The 24,022-nt window shown below is 43.6% G+C and overlaps 1 protein-coding gene across 1 annotated transcript in view; it reads left to right on the plus strand.

The window, feature by feature from the left end:
• The first annotated feature begins 366 nt into the window (after nt 1-366).
• Nucleotides 367-24,022, plus strand: part of LOC135522599 (ubiquitin-protein ligase E3C-like) — a 40,768-nt gene continuing 17,112 nt past the window's right edge. Inside the window, exons 1-19 of the mRNA XM_064949024.1 lie at nt 367-496; nt 1,366-1,528; nt 1,862-1,915; nt 2,019-2,093; nt 2,312-2,458; nt 2,604-2,719; nt 2,950-3,107; nt 3,225-3,390; nt 6,796-7,016; nt 7,204-7,355; nt 7,774-7,964; nt 11,660-11,746; nt 12,035-12,198; nt 12,914-13,140; nt 15,223-15,327; nt 15,576-15,663; nt 19,723-19,820; nt 20,122-20,254; nt 21,142-21,389. Coding sequence (XP_064805096.1) covers nt 1,460-1,528; nt 1,862-1,915; nt 2,019-2,093; nt 2,312-2,458; nt 2,604-2,719; nt 2,950-3,107; nt 3,225-3,390; nt 6,796-7,016; nt 7,204-7,355; nt 7,774-7,964; nt 11,660-11,746; nt 12,035-12,198; nt 12,914-13,140; nt 15,223-15,327; nt 15,576-15,663; nt 19,723-19,820; nt 20,122-20,254; nt 21,142-21,389 — 2,499 coding nt within the window. The 5' untranslated portion in view covers nt 367-496; nt 1,366-1,459. The remainder of the gene's footprint in view (nt 497-1,365; nt 1,529-1,861; nt 1,916-2,018; nt 2,094-2,311; nt 2,459-2,603; nt 2,720-2,949; nt 3,108-3,224; nt 3,391-6,795; nt 7,017-7,203; nt 7,356-7,773; nt 7,965-11,659; nt 11,747-12,034; nt 12,199-12,913; nt 13,141-15,222; nt 15,328-15,575; nt 15,664-19,722; nt 19,821-20,121; nt 20,255-21,141; nt 21,390-24,022) is intronic.

Genomic DNA, 24,022 nt, shown 5'->3' on the forward strand with positions numbered 1-24,022 from the left:
AAGATTCTTCAGGTTTGACAAGCACACCGGTCTCCTTTCCATTCATGAAAGTATACAGTCAGTGCAGCTGACATTGTATTGCATACCATATAACTATTTATATTTTCTCTCTTTTCTAGTTGAAGTGGAACTAGGCCCATGGTCTACTATTGCATTAGAAAGAATATCACCATATGTTGATTTGAATAGCAAATCCACAAAAATCTACTGTTTCCTGTTGATCCCCAGACCAAGGCACGAATGCACTTGGATTCTGCTTGAAGATGATCCAATAATTCCGAACTGTGTTTATTGACATTGCATTCAGCGAATAGCATTTCAACATTGAAACGTGTATCCAGTCGGATTTCAGTATTCTAAAGTAGGACGTACCCGTTTATGTTGTGTTTCTGGAAAGACGGGGAGAAGGAGCCAACAATACATTTTTGTTTCATTTAATATCGCACAAAAGTCTTATGTACTCTTTCATTTCTGTTGGTCATTCCATTAATCAAAGGTAATCAACATACAGTTACTTTATTTTTTAGTCCAAACGATTTCTTCTGTTAGAACAAAGATGTCAAGAGGATAGCCATGATTACTAACGTTAACGCGTTAGCTAGCTAGAAAGGCGACCTGTCCCGTAAAGTTAGCTGGCCAGCTAACGTTTGCTAACGGGCTAGCTAGCTATAATGTCAAAAGAGTCATCTACATGTACGCACAAATAAAGTAACTTGGGGGTTGTCTGTACAGCCAATGCTATTGAATGTATGAAGTAGTGGCAGACAGATCACCAAGAGCGATGTATACACACGCTGCTGAGTCATTAGCTAACCTAGCATGCTAGCCAGTTAGCCTATCATCCAGGGTTGTCTTTGGTGTTGTGCAATGAAAACCAAAAGAGTGACATTTGCTAACTAAGTTGCCTAACTAACACATACATACAACCGGAACATGGTTGACAATGTGGCTAATGCGTTAGAGAGACATGTACAAGCCAACAGTGATTTTCCCCACAAGAGGTGCAGTGTTGTGCTAGCTATATAGCTAGTCAAAGTCACTTGTGTCTTTTGGGAATTTTTACAACGTTAGCTACTGTAGCTAGCTAGCTAACACTAACGTTACTGTGGCTAAGCATGCTAGCTACCGTTAGCCTAGCGAGTCAGTTACGCTTTCCACTGGTTGTTGCTGTTTTTGTTTTTCAATTTCCCTTCCAAAAGTATTCTAGATGCGGGAAGTGTAACGTTCGCTAACAATTGTAGCTATGTGTCTATCCAGCTTTAATATTGGTGCTTTATTCGGGATGATGTCAAGTTGTCGGTACTGTACTAAATTAGACAACAAGCCACCAAATTAATGGAATGTTTCGTTTACTTTGTTTTTCAGATTGCTGTAGTAACCATTTTGTAAAGTCCTGAATTGAACCAAGAAAAGGATCCTTCATCTATGGTCAGAAACATCTCTTTGATAAAATCTAACCATGAGCTTCAGTTTTGAGGGAGATTTCAAAACAAGACCCAAGGTGTCTCTTGGGGGAGCGAGTAAAAAGGTAAGACCACTATGAGATGAATAATAATTTTATAACTTTTGGATTTTCTGACTACTTGTATTTCACACCCTTGGCTCAACGCTGTGTCCAACATCCTAAGTTGTCCATAAATCAGAAAATTGTGTTTTAGTACACGTTTTTTCTCTCCCGCCATTAAATCTATAAAAGTATGCCTTTGTACGAGCTGGTCCACGGGCGACACGTATTGCCGGGAATCAACATCAATCCTAGACGATAGTGCAAATACAGCAGCCACTATTGTCGGCCGAGGCTAACCTTAGCCACTTATTCATTTCTACTAGTCATGCCAGGCTAATATACTTTGTTTTTCAGGAGGAAAAAGCATCTCTCCTACACCGGACACAAGAGGAAAGGAGAAAAAGAGAGGTAGTCCTTTGACGTAAAATTGTCCAGTTTTGTATGTCAACCAATCATTATTTACTTTCTCTGTGTATTTATTTACTTTACTCTGTTTTTCAACTTCAATAAGGATGAAAGACGAAGATTGAAGAATGCAATTATCATTCAATCCTATATACGAGGATACCATGACCGAAAACAGCAAGTATGTCTACTAATATGAACAAGCTCACAGTCATTAGACAACACCAATTCTTCAGTTTCAATGCCATTCCCTTCCACATTCCCTTATCTTGCCAGCAATCCCTTTTCCATAACCTTTTATTGCTGCTGGCAATGTTGATAGTCTACACAATGAAGTATCTATCAAGGGATCATCGCTATAACTGTTTGTGTTTGACCTCTGACCCTGGTGTTTTCCAGTATGCCATCCAGAGGGGCAACTTTGATCGCTGCGTCTGTCAGGCACAGTCAGAAGGTGGACCGCCAATCTCCGACGCTGCCAGTCTTAGTCTCTTAACAAGGCAACTGCTATTTTTCTACAGACAGAGTGAGGACTCTCAGAGATTGGTGAGGACTGATGGTTTTTGGGCAAACGTGTTGTTGAACTAATGAAAAACTTGTGTAAAAATGTGACATCTAAATGCTAAAATGACTCAAATGTACATTTTGCGTGTGGGAACATGACCCAACATTTCTGTCTGTGTCTCTGTAGATATGGATTTGTCAGAACCTAGTGAAATACAATGGGCAGTTTGTGAAGCTGCTGGCGGGGCCCGAAAGACAGGCATGTGTGTTTCAGATCAAGAGGGTCCTGGGCTTCTGCTGCAGGTAATGGGGCCTACACCATTTCTTCATGAATGCGCTCTGGGATGAAGTTTCACCTAGGTACAGATCTAGGATCAGCTTCCCCTCATCCAATCCTAACCTTAACAATTAGTGGAAAGAATGTTCAACTGACCCAAGATCAGCTTCTAAGGGCAACTTCACTCTACATCTTGCGAACAAATCGATGAAGTGTGTTGCACCACCTTAACACCCTTTTTCCATCTCTCTCCTAGACTTCTGCAAACCTGCAAGGATGACAGTTTGAATGTTGCCGTTCCCATGAGGATGCTGGAGATCTATTCCTCAGAGAGAACCTATCTCCCTGTCCTTCAAGACGTTAATTGTGTGGCATCGTTAATCGAGCAGATTTTGCACTATATGGTACAGAAAGGTAAATATCACAAGGATATCTGTGCACTATAACATTTTGTTTGGTTAATGCTAATTTTCAAGCCCCATTGAATTTGAATCAGCTCTCTTTCTTTTTGTCTTACTCTTTCTCTCTCAGGATACTACAGGTCGCTTTATATTCTAGTGAATCACAAGCTCCCTTCCAGTCTGGAGTACAGTGATGCTCCCTCTGGAGTGCACGCGATCCCCTTGGCAGGCACACTGCTGGAGCACACGCTGAAGCCCCTGCACTTTACCTATTCCTCCTGCACAACAGGCGCAAGGTATAACACTCCAGAGATGCGTTTTTCCTAGGTACAGATCAGCTCCCCCCCCAATCCTAACCTTAACCATTAGTGGGGAAAAATATAAACGGGCCCAAGATCAGTGTCTAGGAGCAACTTCACCCTACTATAACAGCAGCCGTAGCGTCTGTAAAACCAAAATGGTCATATCAGAACAGTCAAACGCGCACATACCCTAAAACTGACCAGAACACACACACACACACACACACACACACACACACACACACACACACACACACACACACACACACACACACACACACACACACACACACACACACACACACACACACACACACAGAGAGAGAGAAGGCCCTTTTTTGCTAAAGCCAGACCCCTTAAAAGGTTCACCTCCAACATATAAAAACACCCTCACACACAAAGCCTCTCGGCATCAGCGACTGCTGAGCATGTGGGAAAGAGCACAGTGAGAAGCCACGAGCGGAATGCCTTTGTCTGTGGCGTATGCTGTTAAGATTGTCCAGTAAACCGGTAATGTAAACTTTGGGCATTTGTTTGTCCTTTGAGTTGACGGAGACACCGTAATTGCTTCACCAACCTGTTTACAACGAGCAATAAAACTGATCCAGACTCGGGAGTACAGAATATTGATGATTTGCTCTCAATTTGAAACATTCTGAATGACAAATGAGGGGGGCGTTCTTTTCTTTTTGAAGAAAAGCAGAGACTGGGTGTGAGAAACTTGTGTACACACTCACTCCAACAGATAATTATCTGACTGGGGACACCAGATGAGTGAGTGACTCAGTAAAAACAGCTCTGTTTGACAAGACAATATTGGGGCACTCACAGAGCTGAAAGGAGGAGACACCTACTCTCTCGACCACTCTATTGTCCCTGTTTAGGTAATGAGTTTAAAGAATAACTTTACTCAAAAAACTGTATTTAGGCTCTGTCCGGAAAGTGCTCCATCTTGAAAACTTGACAACTGACTTTTTGGGGATTGTGTTAACAGTGTGAACAAAATACTTAGTTATCCCTTTAAAAACAATTTATTGTGGAGTCTAAGCTGTTCATATGTTTATTTGTCACATATTTGTACATTTTGATTTGTGATCAGTAGCTTAATCCAATATCATTATCATGTATGCAGTGAACTGGCCTCCCGAGTTGCGTGGTGGTCTAAGGCACTACATTGCTGTGCCACTATTGATTCTGGGTTCGAGTCGCAGCCAGCCACGACCGGGAGACCCATGGGGCGGCGCACAATTGGCCCAACGTCGTCCGGGTTAAGGGAGGGCTTGGCCGGCAGGGATGTCCTTGTCCCATCGCTCACTATTGACTCCTGTGGCGGGCCGGGCGCAGTGCACGCTGACACGGTCGCCAGGTGTGTGGTGTTTCCTCCGACACATTGGTGTGGCTGGCTTCCGGGTTAATCTAGGGGCAGTATTTCATTTTTGGATGAAAAAACGTTCCCATTTTAAACAAGATATTTTATCACGGAAAGATGCTAGACTATGCATATAATTGACAGCTTTGGAAAGAAAACACTGACGTTTCCAAAACTGCAAAGATATTATCTGTGAGTGCCACAGAACTGATGCTACAGGCGAAACCAAGATGAAACTTCAAACAGGAAATGAGCAAAATTTTTGAGGCGCTGTTTTCCAATGTCTTCTTATATGGCTGTGAATGCGCCCTGAACGAGCCTACACTTTCTGCCGTTTCCCCAAGGTGTCTGCAGCATTGTGACGTATTTGCAGGCATATCATTGGAAGATTGACCATAAGAGACCACATTTACCAGGTGTCCGCCCGGTGTCCTGTGTCGAAATTGGTGCGTAATCTTCAGGTGCAAGTATTCTTCCATGTGATTTCAGAGGAGAAAGCAGACTTCCACGAACGATATATCAACGAAGAGATATGTGAAAAACACCTTGGGGATTGATTCTAAACAACGTTTGCCATGTTTCAGTCGATATTATGGAGTTAATTTGGAAAAAAGTTTGCCGTTTTGATGACTGAATTTTCAGGTTTTTTTGGTAGCCAAACGTGATGTACAAAACGGAGCGATTTCTCATACACAAAGAATCTTTCAGGAAAAACTGAACATTTGCTATCTGAGAGTCTCCTCTTTGAAAACATCCGAAGTTCTTCAAAGGTAAATGATTTTATTTGAATGCTTTTCTGGTTTTTGTGAAAATGTTGCCCGGTAAATGCTACGTTAAATGCTACGCTAGCTATCAATACTCTTACACAAATGCTTGTTTTGCTGTGGTTGAAAAGCATATTTTGAAAATCTGAGATGACAGTGTTGTTAAGAAAAAGCTAAGCTTGAGAGCTAGCATATTTATTTCATTTCATTTGCGATTTTCATGAATAGTTAACGTTGCGTTATGGTAATGAGCTTGAGGCTGTATATACGATCCCGGATCCGGGATGGGTACTATCGAGAGGTTAAGTGGGCATTGTGTCAAGAAGCAGTGCGGCTTGGTTGGGTTGTGTTTTGGAATACGCACGTCTCTCCACTTTCCCCTCTCCTGAGTCCGTACCGGAGTTGCAGCGATGAGACAAGACTGTAACTACAAATTGGATACCATGAAATTGGGGAGAAAAAGGGGTTAAAAAAATATAGAGTTGAAGTCGGAAGTTTGCATACACCTTAGCCAAATACATTTAAACTCAGTTTTTCACAATTCCTGACATTTAATCCTAGTAAACATTCCCCGTGTTAGGTCATTTAGGATCACCGCTTTATTTTATGAATGTGAAATGTCAGAATAATAGTAGAGAGAGTGATTTATTTCAGCTTTTATTTCTTTCATCAGTGGGTCAGAAGTTTACAGACACTCAATTAGTATTTGGTAGCGTTGCCTTTAAATTGTTTAACTTGGGTCAAACGTTTAGGGTAGCCTTCCACAAGCTTCCCACAATATGTTTGGTGAATTTTGGCCCATTCCTCCTGACAGAGCTGGTGTAGGATTGTAGGCCTTCTTGCTCACACACGCTTTTTCAGTTCTGCCCACAAAGTTTCTATAAGTTGAGGTCAGGGCTTTGTGATGACCACTCCAATACCTTGACTTTGTTGTCCTTAAGCCATTTTGCCACAACTTTGGAAATGTGTTTGGGGTCATTGTCCATTTGGAAGACCCATTTACGACCAAGCTTTAACTTCCTGCCTGATGTCTTGAGATTTTTGCCTCAATATATCCACATATTTTTCCATCCTCATGATGCCCTCTATTTTGTGAAGTGCATCAGTCTCTCCTGCAGCAAAGCATCCCCACAACATGATGCTGCCACCCCTTTGCTTCACATTTTAAAACCAACTCATTTTAGAATGTGGATAATGTACGCGGCTCCACTCCAGCCGTTTGTGTAATGACAATCAATTTCCCTCCCTCTCTCTCTGATTCCACAGGCAGTTTGTGTTTGCAGCCTTCACGGAGGAGTTCATCTCGGCGCCGTTCACGGAGCAGATCTTTCACTTCTTTATTCCGGCGCTGTCCGACCCGCGCCTCCACTTCCCCTTTGAGGCCTTCCTGGGCTCCCTGCAGGCCACTGTAGTCTCCTCCGCAGCGGCACAGAAACAGGCGCCGTGGCTCTTCTACTTTGTCCTCTCAGCCGGGGAGACGTGTCTCGGTAAGTGTTGTCAGGGATACGCTCCTGTTGCGTCTAAAATGGCCATTTGGGACATAGCCTTTGTGTGTGTGGGGAATAGGACTCTCGTGTACAAGCAGATACACTGACGAGGATGGAGGGAATGACCAGAAACAAAATATATGGCGATAGGGAGTGTTTTGTAGTAATGTTGTGTGTATGTGTGCAGGTTCCCTATCAGAGGAGGGCCTCCAGCTATACCTGCGTGCTCTGCAGACCCTCCTACCTCTCCTTCCCGTGTCAGAGAGCACCAGCAGACCGGAGGTCATCAGTGACTCTGAGGACGAGGAGGACACTGACATCCAGGCTCCGTCCACACAGGTAGCTAGCTACCACTAATGTGTCACTACAGGTAACAGAGCGAAATCCAGGGATAGTACTCTGCAGGTTTCAGGTAACGCATATAGTTCAGAATGCCCTTTTACTTCACCGGCAACACTCTCAAATGAAAACGGCTAACATCTGAATACAGGTGTAACACACGAGTAGCAGACCACAGCCTTATCCGCACGGCCTTTAGGCACCTCATTATAAACACCGGGGCCTGTATTCATAAAGCGTCTCAGAGTAGGTAGGCTGATGTGGGATCAGGTCTGCCCCTGGCCAAACGATTTGCTCCATTATGATCTAAATGGCAGAACTGATCCTAGATCCTACTGAGGCTTTATGAATACAGGCCCTGCTATACTTACTGGAACATCTCACTCACACCTATTCTGTGTGTTCTCGTTCGTTCCAGCACGACGGTTATCGGATATCGGTGCAGCTGATCACGGAGGAGTGCGTCCACAAGCTGGACACCAAGCAGCAGACCAACGCGCTGCTCAACCTCGTGTGGAGGGACTCTGCCAGCGAAGAGGTCTTCACCATGATGGCCTCCATTTGCCACACGCTCATGGTGCAGCACCGCATGATGGTGCCTAAAGTCAGGTCAGTGTTCTGCATCGGATCTAGTTACATTGAATGCATCCCCAAATGGCACCATTTTCCCTATATAGTGCACTCCTTTTGACCAGAGCCCTACAGGCCATGGTCAAAAGTAGTGCACTACAAAGTGAATAGGGTGCCACACCTAAGGTTTCACATGTATCTACGGTGCTAGTTTAACCACTTTTGTTTTATTTGAATCCTTTCATTTAGTTGTTTCAAAAACCTTTCTTTCAATAGAATTTTAATGAATATTTAGCCTTTTAAGTCATTTTGCAGGAATCATTTTTTTACATGAAAGTGGGTGTTCCGAATCAGCATTTATTTTAAAGTTGTAAGCAACTAATGTGAATAGCGATAAAGAAGCACAGCCATTATCTGTCGTCTTCGCCCTAGTGGCATTTACAACCGGTGGAGGAAGTACTAGGATGTCAGGGAAGCTCTGAAGCTGTCACTCCTTGATTAGGGTAATTAGCCCTGGTCTGGCTGATTGGGTTGATTGCATAAGGGCAGGATGTGGATGTGAGACGCGGGGGGGTCTTCCCTGGGCTTTATGGCACACACTGAGGGTCTCTGTCAACTCCTCTGGTTAATAGTTAGTAGAGCCAATGGAAGACACTACCTGTCCGTACTGTGGGGATGAGAGAGCGAGCATGTTATCATTACTGATGTGTTGTTCTCACCTTTTACAGGGTGGGCAACAAAGAATGTGGCTATTGTTTAGGGCTGGAGAGTTACCTGGGTCGTATTCACTAGAAACCAAATGAAAGCAAACAGGCTGGAACGGGAGGAATGTCTAGCTGAATTTGCCCGATAAGAAACCCTCATCTTCGTTGCAAAACGTTTTAAGTTGCAAACATGTTTGTGACGGTTAGGAATGGTGTGCACTAAGGAATACAATCCTGTCTCATCTCATGCTAGACTTGATTCAGGCAACATTCAAGCTAACCTTTAGAACCCAAATGTCTCTCAAAAACGTTACTAGAGAAGATGCATTGATTTGCTTACCAAATCAGTTGTTGGAAAAGGCCTAGAATCCTCCCTAAGTATTTTCTCTCATTTTTACAGCTTCCTTTCGTCCAACTGCTTCTTCCATAAATTTTACCTCTTGTCCTCCATCATTATCGGATATCTGTACAAAATAATTAGCTCACTGAGGAAGATTAATTAGTGGCGAAGTGGATGGGATACCTTTACAAGAGGCTAAAGGGAGCAAATTGCATCCCAGGCCTGATTTACTGTGTTTAAAAAAAGAGCTCGTCTGCCTTGCCCGGCCCTCCCGTCTCCCACCTCATGCCCGACGGCCAGCCCAGCGCAATGTCTCGAATAAATCTGTATCTTTTTCTTTGCTTCTTTCTTCTTATTAGAGCTCTAGTATGTAGGTTTTGTATTTTCAGTAATATCTTTTACTTCAGATTTAATCATACGATTTAAGATTAAAATAAATAATTCAAACCGTTTTGGTTGCTATACTCTTTGTCTTTGTTGTTGGGAGGCCAAATGGGTGTAATTTCAAGTGAATCAATTGATGTTTGGTATTTTTTGTAATTTCACTGATATGTTACTTAGCCTCGTCCTGAGGTGGCTCGCTGTCCCCAACTGATCTTCACTGACAACTGTAAGTGCTAGCAAGCCTCTGTCCTTAATTAGTTTTTGAGCGCTTGATGTGATTGTGAAGTTGACATGAGATAATGACGCTCGGGCAATGAGAACACACTCTTTCTGCCACTGGCACGAACTCGCAGGCCCTTATGAATTAAGCTAGTTTAACATAAATAAAGCCAGTTATTATCAAATTACTATTTAAGGTAATTTTCGATTGAGTTGACATATGCAGCGTTTACCGTGAATGCAATCTCCTCTAAAGCAGGAACATTACAGTGCTATTGCTATTCAGATTGAATCGAGCCCTTTCCCTTTTATTTTGCCTAGTTTTCTCTATTTCTGCGAGCATACGTAAATTCTTGCATTATGTCTACATAAAATAATCTGTTTTGGCCATCAAGGTCATTTTTATGGACACACACTCACACACACACACACACACAACCCTTTTTGATGCCTGTGATTGTATTTATTAGTGCTTTCATTTCCTGATTGAAATGGAGCTTTGGTTTCTAGCAGGCCGTATATCAGGCTGTCAGTCAGCATTTTATTGCTCTGTTGCCCATTTCAATCAAACACCCGGCCGCACACTGTAAAGGCCCAGAGCACTATGCTATACCCGGCTCCCGTCCTCTTTTGTACTGACGGATGGGGGGCCTTGGCAGAAACGATTTATCAAACATATAGAGAGTTGTCACTCGTTTTACCCCCCCCCAGAAGGATCATTTACATTTTTCAGCCTTTCAAATAATCTCTGCTGCGCAATGGTGAACAAGTGTGTGCCCTAAATGACACCCTATTCCCTATATAGTACACAACTTTTGACCAGAGCCCTATGGGCCCTGGTCAAAAGTAGTGCACTATATAGGGAATTTGGATGCACTCTTAGAGATTGGAGGCCGACACCAACATTAGTTTATTTATGTGAGATTCCATCCACTTCCCATTCCCTCTCTCTGTTCTGTCAACTTTTTTTTTTACAAGATCAGCTATAAAACCATATCTCTCTGTTTTGTTTTCTCTTTCATGAGTTAGACACTTGTTTTGCACCGTCTCTTGTTTTGTTACTTCTTTTAAAAAAAGTATTTGTTCCACATTTTAATAGGGTTTATGTTTTTTTTGGTTGAATTTTGCTAGTTGTTTAGGATTAAAAACAGGTGGTTAACATCAATGCATTACATCAACCTTTACCTCTCAACATGTGAATAGAAGGAGATTGCCTGCCCTTAACAGGCTTCCTTATAGGTGACAATACCCTATCCCATTTGACAGAGGCCCATTTATAAGCAAGGGGCTTTTATTTTGTTTTAAGCTGAATTACTGCATTGGCGTTACCTGTTGTTAACCCTCGGTGTTAAAGAAACACACACACAATCGAGCACCTTCACACTCTGGTGCCATGGGCCGTTAGTTAGGCCGGCCGGCCGGCGTGTCGGGATGAGGGCCCAGTGAAAGCGTTCCAAATGGCACCCTATTCCCTACATAGTGCACTACTTTTGACCAGGGCACTATAGGGAATAGGTTGCCATCGTGATGCAGCCAGTGGCTCACCCACCCCCTCCCTCCCTCCTTCCCCTGTGTTCATGTAATTTAGGGAGAGTGTGGAAGCGTGCTGGCGCGCCGAGGTCATTGTGAGGGCTATGCCCCCCCCATCCCTTCTCCTCTATTGTCCCCATCGTTGCCATTAAGTTAAATGGGGCTCCTGCAGGAAGCCAGAGGGCCTGTTTATGACCCAGGGCCGAGCTCCTCCTCGCCAGCAACTAGTTTACTAATGGAAGGTGCCTTGTCTAAATAAAGCTTAATGGGTCGTTTAATCTTTTTTCGTCACGGAAAAGGGAGAGCGGAGAATGAAGGAGGAGAGAAAGGGCCAAGTAGGAAGATTCCTGGGGGATGCTGCGGTTCAACAGCTTTTACTAGTATTTTTTCCATCTTTATTTGTGTCCTCTAGTTAATTGGTCAATGTTGACTATCTCCGCCTTGGAGGGCATCGAGGCAGAACGATTTATACGTTTACAGACAGACGAGTACATTGTCAACCCTTTTGACATATGTATCTTTTTAGGCCTGTCTTTTTTTAATTTTGTCCCCTCCAGGCTTCTGTACAGTTTAGCGTTCAACGCACGTTTCCTGAGACATCTCTGGCACCTGATACAGTCCATGACTACCAAAATGATTACAGGGTGAGTTGATTGAATGTCGGTCAGGGGCTGTATGTATCAAGCGTCTCGGTTTAGGAGTGCTGATCTTGGATCAGGTCCACCCCTGTCCGTGTCATCTCATTCACTGTGATCTAAAAGGCTAAACTGATCCTAAATCTGAACTCCTGCTTTGAGACTCTTGATATATGCAGCCCTGAACACAGTGACAGACCTTGATGGGCTGTCGGCGAATGTAAGCCAATTCAATGTGCCCCGTTAGCATAAATTCCCAGGTAAATATAGCGAGTCTCTCTTTTTCTCCCCCCCCAGGTCCATGGTTCCGCTGCTGCAGGTCATCTCCCGGGGGTCTCCCATGTCTCTGGAAGACTCCAATCGCATCATTCCCCTCTTCTATCTCTTCAGTTCTCTCTTCAGTCACTCGCTCATCTCTGTGCACGACAGCGAGTTCTTTGGCTACCCCATGGAAGGTCATGGTAGGCCACTCCCTCTGTTCTATTACCTATGCACTACTTTTGACCAGGGCCCATAGGGTGTCATTTTGGACGCAGACCGAGTCTCAAAATCACCTGCCTCTTGTTTTGAATCAGGGTGCAGCTGACATTGTATTTTACTCTGAATTTAAAGACTTCTACACATGTACACTGAGTGTTGAAATCATGAAGGAAAACTTCCTAATATTGAGATGCACCCCCTTTTTGCCCTCAGAACGGCCTCAATTCGTCAGTGCCTGGACTCTACAAGGTGTCCAAAGCGTTCCACAGGGATGCTGGCCCATGTTGACGCCAATGCTTCCCACAGTTGTGTCAAGATGGCTGGATGTCCTTTGGGTAGTGCACCCTTCTTGATACACTTGGGAAACTGTTGAGCGTGAAAAACCCAGCAGCATTGCAGTTCTTGACACGAATTGGTGCGCTTGGCACCTGCTAAGGAACTTCAAATCTCGTCTTGCCCATTCATCCTCTGAATGGCACACATACACAATCCATGCCTCAATTGTCTCAAGGCTGAAAAATACTTGAACCTGTCTCATCCTGTCTCATCTTTCATCTATTCTAATTTGAAGTGAATTTAAGAGGTGACATTGATAAGGGATCAGACTGACCAGGTGAATGCAGGTTGAACCTTTATCATGGATGTGTGTAATATTCAGTGAACAACCGTCCATTCCTCCTGTCCACCCATTTTCAGGCCACAGCAATACGTCCATGATGCCGTTCACATTGTCCGAGCTGGTCACCCTGTCTCGGTTACTAAGAGACGCATGTCTGGGCATTATCAAACTGGCCTACCCAGAGACCAAGACGGAGCACCGCGAGGAGTACATGGCCGCCTTCCGCAGTGTGGGGGTCAAGACAAACACAGAGGTGCAGCAGCGCATCCAGGCCGAGCAGAAACGTTGGGTCCAGCTCTTCAAGGTGAATGCCCACCCATCGCCCTGGCATGGTCAGGGTCATATTCGGGGTCATATTCATTAGTCTCACTGTAGCAAAACCTTTTGAAATGGGAAACACATACAAGCTTTCTTATTGAACAAAGTTCAGGTAGTCCCTCCCTTTTTGACCCATTTGCTTCCGTTTCACTCCTAGTGAATGCGATCCAGGCAGTGGCTCCACATCTAATTGAGGGTTTTGATACAGTCCTATGTTTACAAACTAATTCAGAAAACTTGTTTCATAATCCAACATTTAGATGCCTCCCAACTGGCTTGAGTCCTTACTCTTGTAACGGATTTGGAAAATGGTTACGTGCTAGTGTATTCAGTGTCCTCTTGAATGCCCTCTTTTTAAAAGTATAATGCAGCCGTTATTTCACTATCACATAATTTCTGTGTAACAATAAAGTAACTTACTTAATGGTCAAAAAGAAGCAAAATGGCTTCTTAGCAAAGAGCTATTTCTCAAGCAAGACTTTTGTTAGGACTGTCTGGAAGTGGTTTGAGTGGGGATGGGAAAACTGAAAAATAGCTGTTATTGGCAGAGAGGTTTGGAACTCTCTTATTGGTCTATTAACTAATTTACAGCATAGTGACATCAACATGGAAAGCCAGAACACCATCCCACTAAAACAGGCTGAAGTTTAAGTTGGTCTTTTCAAACTGCTCTTACACTAAAAGGGCATTATCATAATTTTCACAATATTTTTCCAACTTCATAGTGTGGAAATATATATGAACATAGGAAAACCATGTTTTTGACTGCACTGTGCCTTTAAAATGTCTTATTTTGACTTTGGTTTCTCAAAATAGCTTTTACAAAAACGTGTTGATCAGCAACAGAGCATGCATGGCTAAATTCACACCAGGAAGAGCAAAGGGGGTTGAATGAGGACATTCATTGTCTGTTTCCTGAAAGGAAATGAGGCAGATAACAACATGAGGTTAATCCGCCACTCGTCAGGCCTCTCTCTCTCAACTTTACCTCTCTCTCCTTCACTCTATCCTCCTCCTCTCTCTTTCCCTGAAAAGGTAATTAAGCGACTTCGTTCTTGGCTTTGAATTTGAGAGAGGACCTCGAAGGTGAGCGATGCTTTCTTTCAGCCGAGGTGTTGGCCGTGTACAAATGCGGCAGGAATTTCATAACAGACCGAGGAGCGCGAACACCGTCAGCTAAAACGACCCATTAAAGAAGTGGGAGAACAGGAGAAAGGCATTTTCCAAATTGAACGGGGCTGGATTTACAGTCGCTTTAACGCCGCTGACCCCCTAACACGCTAATGTTTGGTTCGAGTCATCAGCCGTCCCTCGACCATCTTTTATCACCCCCATTGTCGAGCTATCTATATAATTGAAAGAAGTTAATTTAATGAAAATGATCAACTAAGCTTGTATTAATATTGCTAATGGACCTTCTCTTCTTGGCTATGTTTGGAGAGGGATGTCATGGTGGAGTTTGAGAAAGGCCCATTAAGGTGTGCACTTAACCCGATGGGCTAATTAAGGAATGCTTATTCATTCCTCGGAGTAGGGGCTAAGTCTCCGAGCCCATCGTCCGCGCCACGAACAGTGTTTTGCACTCCCCATTATTACTGAGAATACCGACTCCAGTCGTCGCTGATGACCGCCCCGAGATTGATCGAGTCTCGCATGAAAAGGTTGTGCGTTAAAAAAAACAAACAACATTTCTATTCAAACGGTGTTGCCTGCTTATTGTGTTCAATTGTTTCAAGGTAATTACGTGTCTGACTACTCCTCTTAGCTAGTGCCGGTAATGACTGTGGAGTGAGATTATGGAAAGGATAAATATAGACGTGACAAGTTCAGTCTTTACAGTGGAGTACTTATCAACTTCTGTCTAACATTCATATCCCAACACTGCACACAGTAAGACATGGGATAGGAGGCAACAAATCCATGTTTTTCACAGGACAGTACAGGAACCTGTTTTTAGGACAGGACAGTACAAGATTGACATTTTTTTTGTTATTGACGTACTGGACAGGAATAAATATCCCAACAACTCTCACTTTTATTTGTGTTGTTTATTGCATTTATTTTGCAGGTCATCACTAACTTGGTAAAGATGGTGAAGGCTCGTGACATCAGACGACCATTCTGTCCAGCAGGCCATTGGCTGGCTGAAGAGGTCAACATCCGAGCAGATAAGGTAACCGTGCTCTCGGCCATTACGTCCAATTTTTATGTCCAATTACATGGACATTCATTTTGTGAGGTTAGCATACAAAATACACTAAAACAATACATCATAATACATGCAATACAAAAATGCTGGGAAGTGACCATACATCGTCCCTGTGGCATACTGTCAGGCCATGTGTCGGGTCCACGTTATGCCCTATGTAGGATGTTGTTAGTGTGATCCTGCTGACTGGAGCCGTGCTCGTCCCCCTCCAGGTGACCCAGTTGTACGTCCCGTCAGCCAGACACGTGTGGAGGACGCGGAGGATGGGACGCATCGGGCCCCTGCAGTCCACACTGGATGGTACGATGCAATATAGTAGCCCCAAAAAGTAGTTCCTGTTATGCATTAACAATGACGGTGGGAAACCCTGTGCATCCTAGCTATCTGGTATATAACTGTGCATATCCAGCTGGTGTTCGCATGGGGGGGGAAGTGTGTCATGTTTTCCTATGGGAAACATGAACAGGTCCCTGTCTTAGTAATACGTGTCTTTGGCATTAACCAACCACTGATGGTCGTCACAGATTTTAGAAGTACAGTGAAACACCCTAATTGGGGTACAGGGAACACTGTGTGACCTCTGGTAAATGAAGCGCTTAGGTCAGCTCCGCTGTAACCTTAGGTTTGTTGTTTTCCTTCGAGTCACTCCAAAATGCCTCAGCGAAGTGCCAGGGAGGGCAATGGGTCGAGAGAGACAGCCAGGCTCTTATGCCCTTTAATTTAGAGCTGCATCGCGGGCCTCCGGCAGAGAGAGCTGGTGTGAAAACAAACAGAAACAATGCGTGTATGATCTGCGTAATGCCACTCCAGCCAGCCCCGATACCTGGATCAATTCAATTAGCCTGAGAGTCCTAATGAGCGCAGCCACATCTGGTTGTATATTCGTCTGCCCTTTCTTAATTTCCTTAAATGGACAGGCCCCTCGGGTGATGAATGGCCAACGTATTGACCACTCCGGGCCATATTTCTCCTCAAAGATGGAAACCTGATGGGCGAAATGCAGATGGGATTGACAAATTGAGCAGAAGAATTGAGCTCCAAGGGAGACAATGAAGGGGTGGAGAATGGCGGTTTAACTTTTCTTTTGTGACAGTTTTTGGTTCTAAACGGTTCCGAATGACGAGTTTAATACAAAACAAACGTCCACTTAATGGAAATGTCCGGGCATGTTGGACGGGCAGCTCACAGTTGCATTAATTGAAAGTGTGTTAGTGAGAAACGGGGAATTGTGGCAAGATTGAGCACTCTTTAATGGGCTGCCTGTAAACAGTCAGCTGGGTGGAGAGAGGGGGCCTAGCAGGTTTGTAGTCAGGTAGGGAGTAGGGTTAGCAGGCATGCAGGATGGGGGGAAACTAGAGAAATGGAAGGATTTGGTTATCTGGGTGTGGCCCCCTCCATGAATACGCGTCTGGGTTTTTCTGTTCAGTGTTTGTCATTAGGGAGATGCAGGTCAAGGGTGTGGGGTTTAGATTCTGGTAGTGGGAAAGAGAAACCTCGGTGCGGCCTGGTCAGCATCTAGGAATGCTTTTAGGAAGCCCTACATTGGGCTTTTATTAGATGGATGAATTAGAGCCGGATGGATGGATAGATAACTAGATGGCGAATCAGATTGATGAATGCTAGGATAGTGTGGATAGATGGGTTAATTCATGAAGTGAAGATGGATGGATAAATGAATAAATAACTAGATGGATGGGTAGAAGACAGACAGATTGACTGTTACAGAGCAGTTTAAGCAAACGTTGTACTGTGTTGTATGTAGAGTCATGCACAGGTCAGCTTTTGGAGCCGGCCACATCAATTCCAAGCCCCACCCGATATCTGACATCAGGACAGATTTTTCTCCACAACCTGACCCACCTGCATAGAATTGTTGTGAGAGCCGGTTCGTGACATACATTTCTTTAGTTGCTTTTATGACTCCAGAGTAGTAAACTATTAGTGTATTCCCCGCATGAATGAATTTGTCTGCATGTCTATTCAGCGTTTGGATAAAAGGAAACCATGCCACCAATTAAGAACAATAGGCCTATCTTTTTATTTTCACGATGCGATGCGGCACATTGACAACTCAGATCTCTTTGAAAAAGAGCCTTCTAACTAGCCTTCTACTCTCCTAATGAAAGCCTATAGCCGACATAACAAAACAATACCATGACATTCAATATTTAGATAAATAGTTTAATTGAAACTTAAATCAACAATTCCCAGAATCTAATAGGCTATAGGCTGCAAAAATAGCCTACATTTAGTAGGCTACTCAAACTTTTACCAGCCGCACCGGTTAAAATTTTATATGGCCTGCATATGGTCAAAAACTGGTATGTACGCATTGTCGGGGGTACATTATTTTATATATTTTATATATATTTTATATATATTGAAATATATGTATATATATTCCACTAAGGCTCCGTATGTAGACAAAAGTATCTGCAGCTCATGTTGGTATCTGTACTGATGGCTCAAAAGCCATGACAGGGAGACATAGTGGAGTGGTAACCCGCATGCAAGCAGTTGCTCCCGACACCACTTGGGTACACTGCAGCATCCACCGAGAGGCTCTTGCTGCCAAGGGAATGCCTGACAGCTTGAAAGACGTTTTGGACACTCCAGTGAAAATGGTTAACTTTGTTAAATCAAGGCCCCTGAACTCTTGTGTATTTTCTGCACTATGCGATGATATGGGCAGCGACCATGTAACGCTTTTACAACATACAGAAGTGCTCTGGTTATCGAGGGGCAAAGTATTGACACGTTTTTCTTAATTGAGGGACAAGCTTAAAGTTTTCTTTACTGACCATAAGTTTTCACTTGTCATCATGCAAACGGTCAGACGAGTTTCTCACATGACTGGCCTATCTGGGTGATGTTTTTTCTCACCTGAATGATCTGAATCTAGGATTACAGGGGCTCTCCGCATCTATATTCAATGTGCGGGACAAAATTGAGGCTATGATTAAGAAGTTGGAGCTCTTCTCTGTCTGCATTAACAAGGACAACACACAGGTCTTTCCATCGTTGTATGATTTTTTTGTGTGCAAATTAACTCAATTTACGGACAATGTCAGATGTGATATATGTCAGATGTGATATAGCGAAGCACCTGAGTGAGTTGGGTGCGCAATTACGCAGTTACTTTCCCAAAACGGATGACACAAACTGGATTTGTTATCCCTTTCATGTCCTGCCTCCAGTCCACCTACCGATATCTGAACAAGAGTGCCTCATCGGAATTGCAACAAGCGGTTCTGTGAAAATTGAATTTAATCAGAAGCCACTGCCAGATTTCTGGATTGGGCGGCGCTCAGAGTATCCTGCCTTGGCAGAACGCGCTGTGAAGACACTGATGCCCTTTGCAACCATGTACCTATGTGAGAGTGGCTTCTCGGCCTTCACTAGCATGAAAAATAAATACAGTCACTGATTATTATAATATTATTATTTGTGCCCTGGTCCTATAAGAGCTCTTTGTCACTTCACACAAGCCGGGCTGTGACAAAAACTCACACTCATTCTTATGTTTAATAAATGTATCGTATAGTGTGTGTGGCTGACCCTGGTGCTAGAGGGGGTAGGCAGCTGGAGGTTGAATGTTTGAAGGGGTACGGGACTATAAAAAGTTTGGGACCCTCTGGTCTAAATGAACGACAGCCTGAATAAAATGTAATTTTTATCTGATAATTAACTGAATTATCTTAAACAAATACCTACTTGCACTTTTGCAGGCTGTGTATCCATCTACTGGGTGGTTGTCCTCCCTGTCCCCAATGACTACAAAATCCTTCCAACCCTGGGATTTCACTTCCGCAGCACCTGTTTCCACGATGGTGTATTTCACCATCATAATACACAATGGTGTATTTCACCATCTTTCTTTCCAATTTTCCTGTTAGCCATTTTCGTGTGAGCTAGGAGTCAGGGAAAATAAACTTTGTAACATATTGTTGCGTGGCAGAAGGGAACATAAGCACTGCACATGGACAAATTAGGCATGTTTCAGCACCACACATAATGGACAGTTCCCTGCTCCACTCTCACTGCATTGCTGGCAGCCTAAGCCTAGGCTATGTCTGCCTCACCACTCACGTAATGAAATTTGCAACACAATTCAACACAACAAGCTCCTGGCTTTTTATCTTAATTTCAAATGTTTTCGAACCGCAATATAATTGTTCTGAACTGCGAGCCTCCCAGAGGGTAGGAAGAATGTTTTCATTTCACCCGCCTGGTGATTCAAAATGTTTTTTTGCGGGTCAACCGCGGTGAACCGTGGTTATCCAACCAGAAGCAGGACTCTACTGTATTGTTGTTGGAGACAAGGAAAAATAAAGGATGTTCTATTTTATTCTATTCTAGTGGGGATGGAGCCTCCACAGCTGTCTGTGTCTGAGGAGAGACACTTGGCCATCCTGACTGAGCTGCCCTTCGTCGTGCCCTTTGAGGAGCGAGTCAAGGTGCTCCACATCTCAGCCCTGCATATTGCTCCATGTACTTGTTATAAAACCCAAACCCTTGAGGAATTGTCTGTACAACTGACTTAATTTTCACCTCATTTATCAATCTGTCACTATATTAGTTATTCTTGAATTCGCAGACATTACCTCTCAGAAACTAATTGAAGAGAAAACAAGCACATTGTTTTATCGTCTTTATTTACTACCTCCATTATAAATAGTCCATGTAGTCAGTATAGATGTCCTATAAAACCTGGCTTGGCTGTAGGTAGTCATTTAAACCTGCTTGTCCCTGGTGAAGATCTTCCAGAGACTGATATACGCGGACAAGCGGGACGTCCAGGGAGACGGGCCGTTTCTGGACGGGATCAACGTCACCATCAGACGGAACTACATCTACGAGGACGCCTACGACAAGCTCTCCCCAGAAAACGGTACATGGTTAGGCTGAGGAGGGATACAGCTTGGTTAGAAGGGTAATGTCTCGGGCTGCGTCCCAATAGTCTCTCCTTTCTCCCAAAGTGTGCACATGTTCACTTCCATTTGGATGGAAATTACTGGTCTAATAAAGTAGTGAACGAGTGCACATTTTTGGGACGCTGCCTCAGTTTCCAATATTTGTGGTCCATAAAATCCAGATTTTGTCGTCGAGGTTACAGATCCCATTAGAAATGAAGGCTAGCTTTCGCATCGGTCTCGGGAACTGTGGGATTTCACAAAAGCATAATTGTGATCGTGATTATTCGGATGGATCGCATAAAGTGTGAAATCAGTTATTTTAAGTCCCCTCTTTTGTGTTTAGAATTTAAAAGAGCACTCGTTTGGCCATATGATTAAAGCGAGTAGTAGGAGACCTTGCCTTGGAGGGGCTGAAAACGATATCATTTATGTGACTTTCTATGTTATAGCTGCTCTGATTTACCACCGCATATTAATTATGCTGAAACGTGACCTCTTTTGATACGCTTTGATTTGAATATTCCTCAGGTCAGAGAAATCATGCCACAATGTGGAAATGGGAGAAATAAAAACGCTAAAATAGATATTTTCTGTTTTATCCCTACATATACAGTAGATTTCTAGATTGTAAGTGTTAATAACATAACATGCATGCATGTATATTTCCATGTAGACTGTGCTTCTACTTTGAGTAGAATACTCTGATCTTTCAAAAGAGGTGTCAGAATAAGGGAATTGAATCTAACTTTTTAATAATTTTTGTCATAATTTCTGGAAGTAAAATATAACAGGCCTTTTCTATATATTATATTTCTATATTTTCTGTATGAACTTCATTTCCCCCCGTGTCCCCTGTATCCAGAGGCGGACCTGAAGAAACGTATCCGGGTGCACCTGCTCAACGCCCACGGCCTGGACGAGGCGGGCATCGATGGAGGGGGCATCTTCCGTGAATTCCTCAATGAGCTGCTCAAGTCGGGCTTCAACCCCAACCAGGGGTTCTTCAAGACCACCAACGAGGGCCTTCTCTACCCCAGCCCCACCGCTCAGATGCTGGTGGGAGACTCCTTCGCCAGACACTACTACTTCCTGGGACGGATACTGGGGAAGGTAACGTTATCAATATAAACATTTTTATGTGTTTTATTGGATCGAGGAGAGACAGTGGAAAGATAGTGTTTCACAAAGGCAGTGGGCCGGATTCGAACCCATGCCGACGCTGGGCAAACGTGTGCTGTTGGGGGGCTAGACCACCCAGGCTGCACTGGGAAAGGTAATGCTGTCTATTTCCAGGTCTTTGTAAAAGTCAGTGTTCTTGTGTAGTCAATACAGTGTAAAGTGGAGCCTCTAGCTAGGCTCCATTAACTTGTCCAGTGATCTCTTTGATGATATCTAGAACGTTTGAAAAGAAGGTAGATTGCCTGCCATGGGTACGTTTCCATTGAGCTGTCTTATCTAAAAACAGCAGGACATAATGACGTTTCACCTGAAGAAAAAATTTCCCCATTATCCATTTAAACAAATTGCCGTTCTGCCCTTGAGCAAGGCAGTTAACCCCCAACAACAACTGCTCCCCGGGAGCCGATGACGTGGACGTCGATTAAGGCAGGCCCCTCCACCTCTCTGATTCAGAGGGGTTGGCTTAAATGCGGAAGACACATTTCAGTTGAATGTATTCAGCTGTGCAACTAACGTTCCCTTTCCCATAAAATGGCGATGGCCTGTATGCCCGGCCCACCTATTGGTTTCATAAAAAAAAAAAAAAATATATATATATATGTTTTTATTTAACTAGGGAAGTCAGTTAAGAACATTTTTATTTACAATGACGGCCTAGGAACAGTGGGTTAACTGCCTTGTTCAGGGGCAGAACGACCGATTTTTACCTTGTCAGCTCAGGGACTCGATCAAGCAACTTTTCGTGTACTGGCCCAACACTCTAACCACTAGGCTACCTGCCACCCCATGTCTCGGGGAGCCTGCAAAAGCCAGCATGGATAGTAGTAGGGCTAACCCCATTTAGTCGACTGGTCCATTGTTTGGTCAATATGCTGTTGGTCGACCAAGATATTTTTTAGTCAAGCAGTGGCAAATGCATAGAAAGAAATGATGGCACACGAGAGACCTGTCTGATTCACGCCTGTGACTGGACTAATCCATTGCGGAGGCCTCGGAGATGGCACCCCAGTATCACCAGTAGTACATTTACCATTAATTCCCATCCTTTCTACGTTTTGTTAGTGTTTTCAGTATATTATTGTTACAGTCTTACTGTTGTAATTGTAGGAGTGAACACGTTGTTTGCAGAGCGCACAAGCTTAATTCCATTTAGGAGTTGTCAATTTATTCATTCTTTTGTTTGAAGCGCTCCTGTCAATCTTGAGTAAGGACACGCTCTTGATTATGCATAGAAGTAGGCCTAGGCTACCTGGCCAGCGCACAAATGTAGGCCTAGAAATGTGCCCATTTTGGAATCTGATACTATTTCTGATTGTCTTAACTCACCATCACTGTGGAGCTTCTCAACGAAATGTTTTATTCATCTTAAACAGTAATTTAACAAAGTCTGTTTTTACATTAATTGAGAATGACAATATTTCCTCAACCTAGCCTATTGGAAAAATCTTTCCGGCACTCTCCCTTTCGATAACCACTCAGCATGGGGGGGTGTCATGCTCTGGTCAGGTGGAAACGTCATAAAATAGGCCTACCTGATTACTTCCTATCCCTTGCGCAAATAGCCTACTACTATGTGTGTCCGGAGCACACTGGCGCAGGAAACTCTTGAGGGCCCAAAATACTTCATACAATGTTGCAAGTTTGCTAGCACAAGCTTCAGGCTGACCAATTTAATAGTTGATACAATGTCTCAAGTTCCTTGAAGATGTGATTTATGGGATATTTATTTTTTTAAGGATATTTTCTACCTGCAGTCTGCAATGTTTTTATTTGTTGGCTTTATGTAGGCTATTTTTACGTATTGGCAATGGAAATAGAAGTTACGTTTAGATTTGTATCATTTTCATTGAGATCGAGTTTTGATTAACCACATGACATTGATTTTGAGATATGAAGACCTTGTTGAAATGAAATTAAACTGGCACGCAGATCAGTAGAAACGGTACGATAACGTGACACTCCAAAGGAGTGTCCCTTCTTTGGACACTGTGTTAACAACCCTCCAGGCAAGCCTCAATGCCATACAACTCTCCTTCCGTGGCCTCCAATTGCTCTTAAATACAAGTAAAACTAAATGCATGCTCTTCAACCGATCGCTACCCGCACCTGCCCAACATCACTACTCTGGACGGCTCTGATTTAGAATATGTGGACAACTACAAATACTTAGGTGTCTGGTTAGACTGTAAACTCTCCTTCCAGACCCATATCAAATATCTCCAATCCAAAGTTAAATCTAGAATTGGCTTCCTATTTCACAACTAAGCATCCTTCACTCATGCTGCCAAACACCCTTGTAAAACTGACCATCCTACCAATCCTCGACTTTGGCGATGTCATTTACAAAATAGCCTCCAATACCCTACTCAACAAATTGGATGCAGTCTATCACAGTGCAATCCTTTTTGTCACCAAAGCCCCATATACTACCCACCATTGCGACCTGTACGCTCTCGTTGGCTGGCCCTCGCTTCATACTCGTCGCCAAACCCACTGGCTCCATGTCATCTACAAGACCCTGCTAGGTAAAGTCCCCCCTTATCTCAGCTCGCTGGTGACCATAG

This window comes from Oncorhynchus masou, chromosome 30, assembly GCF_036934945.1.
Source record: "Oncorhynchus masou masou isolate Uvic2021 chromosome 30, UVic_Omas_1.1, whole genome shotgun sequence".
Classification (NCBI taxonomy): Eukaryota; Metazoa; Chordata; class Actinopteri; order Salmoniformes; family Salmonidae; genus Oncorhynchus; species Oncorhynchus masou.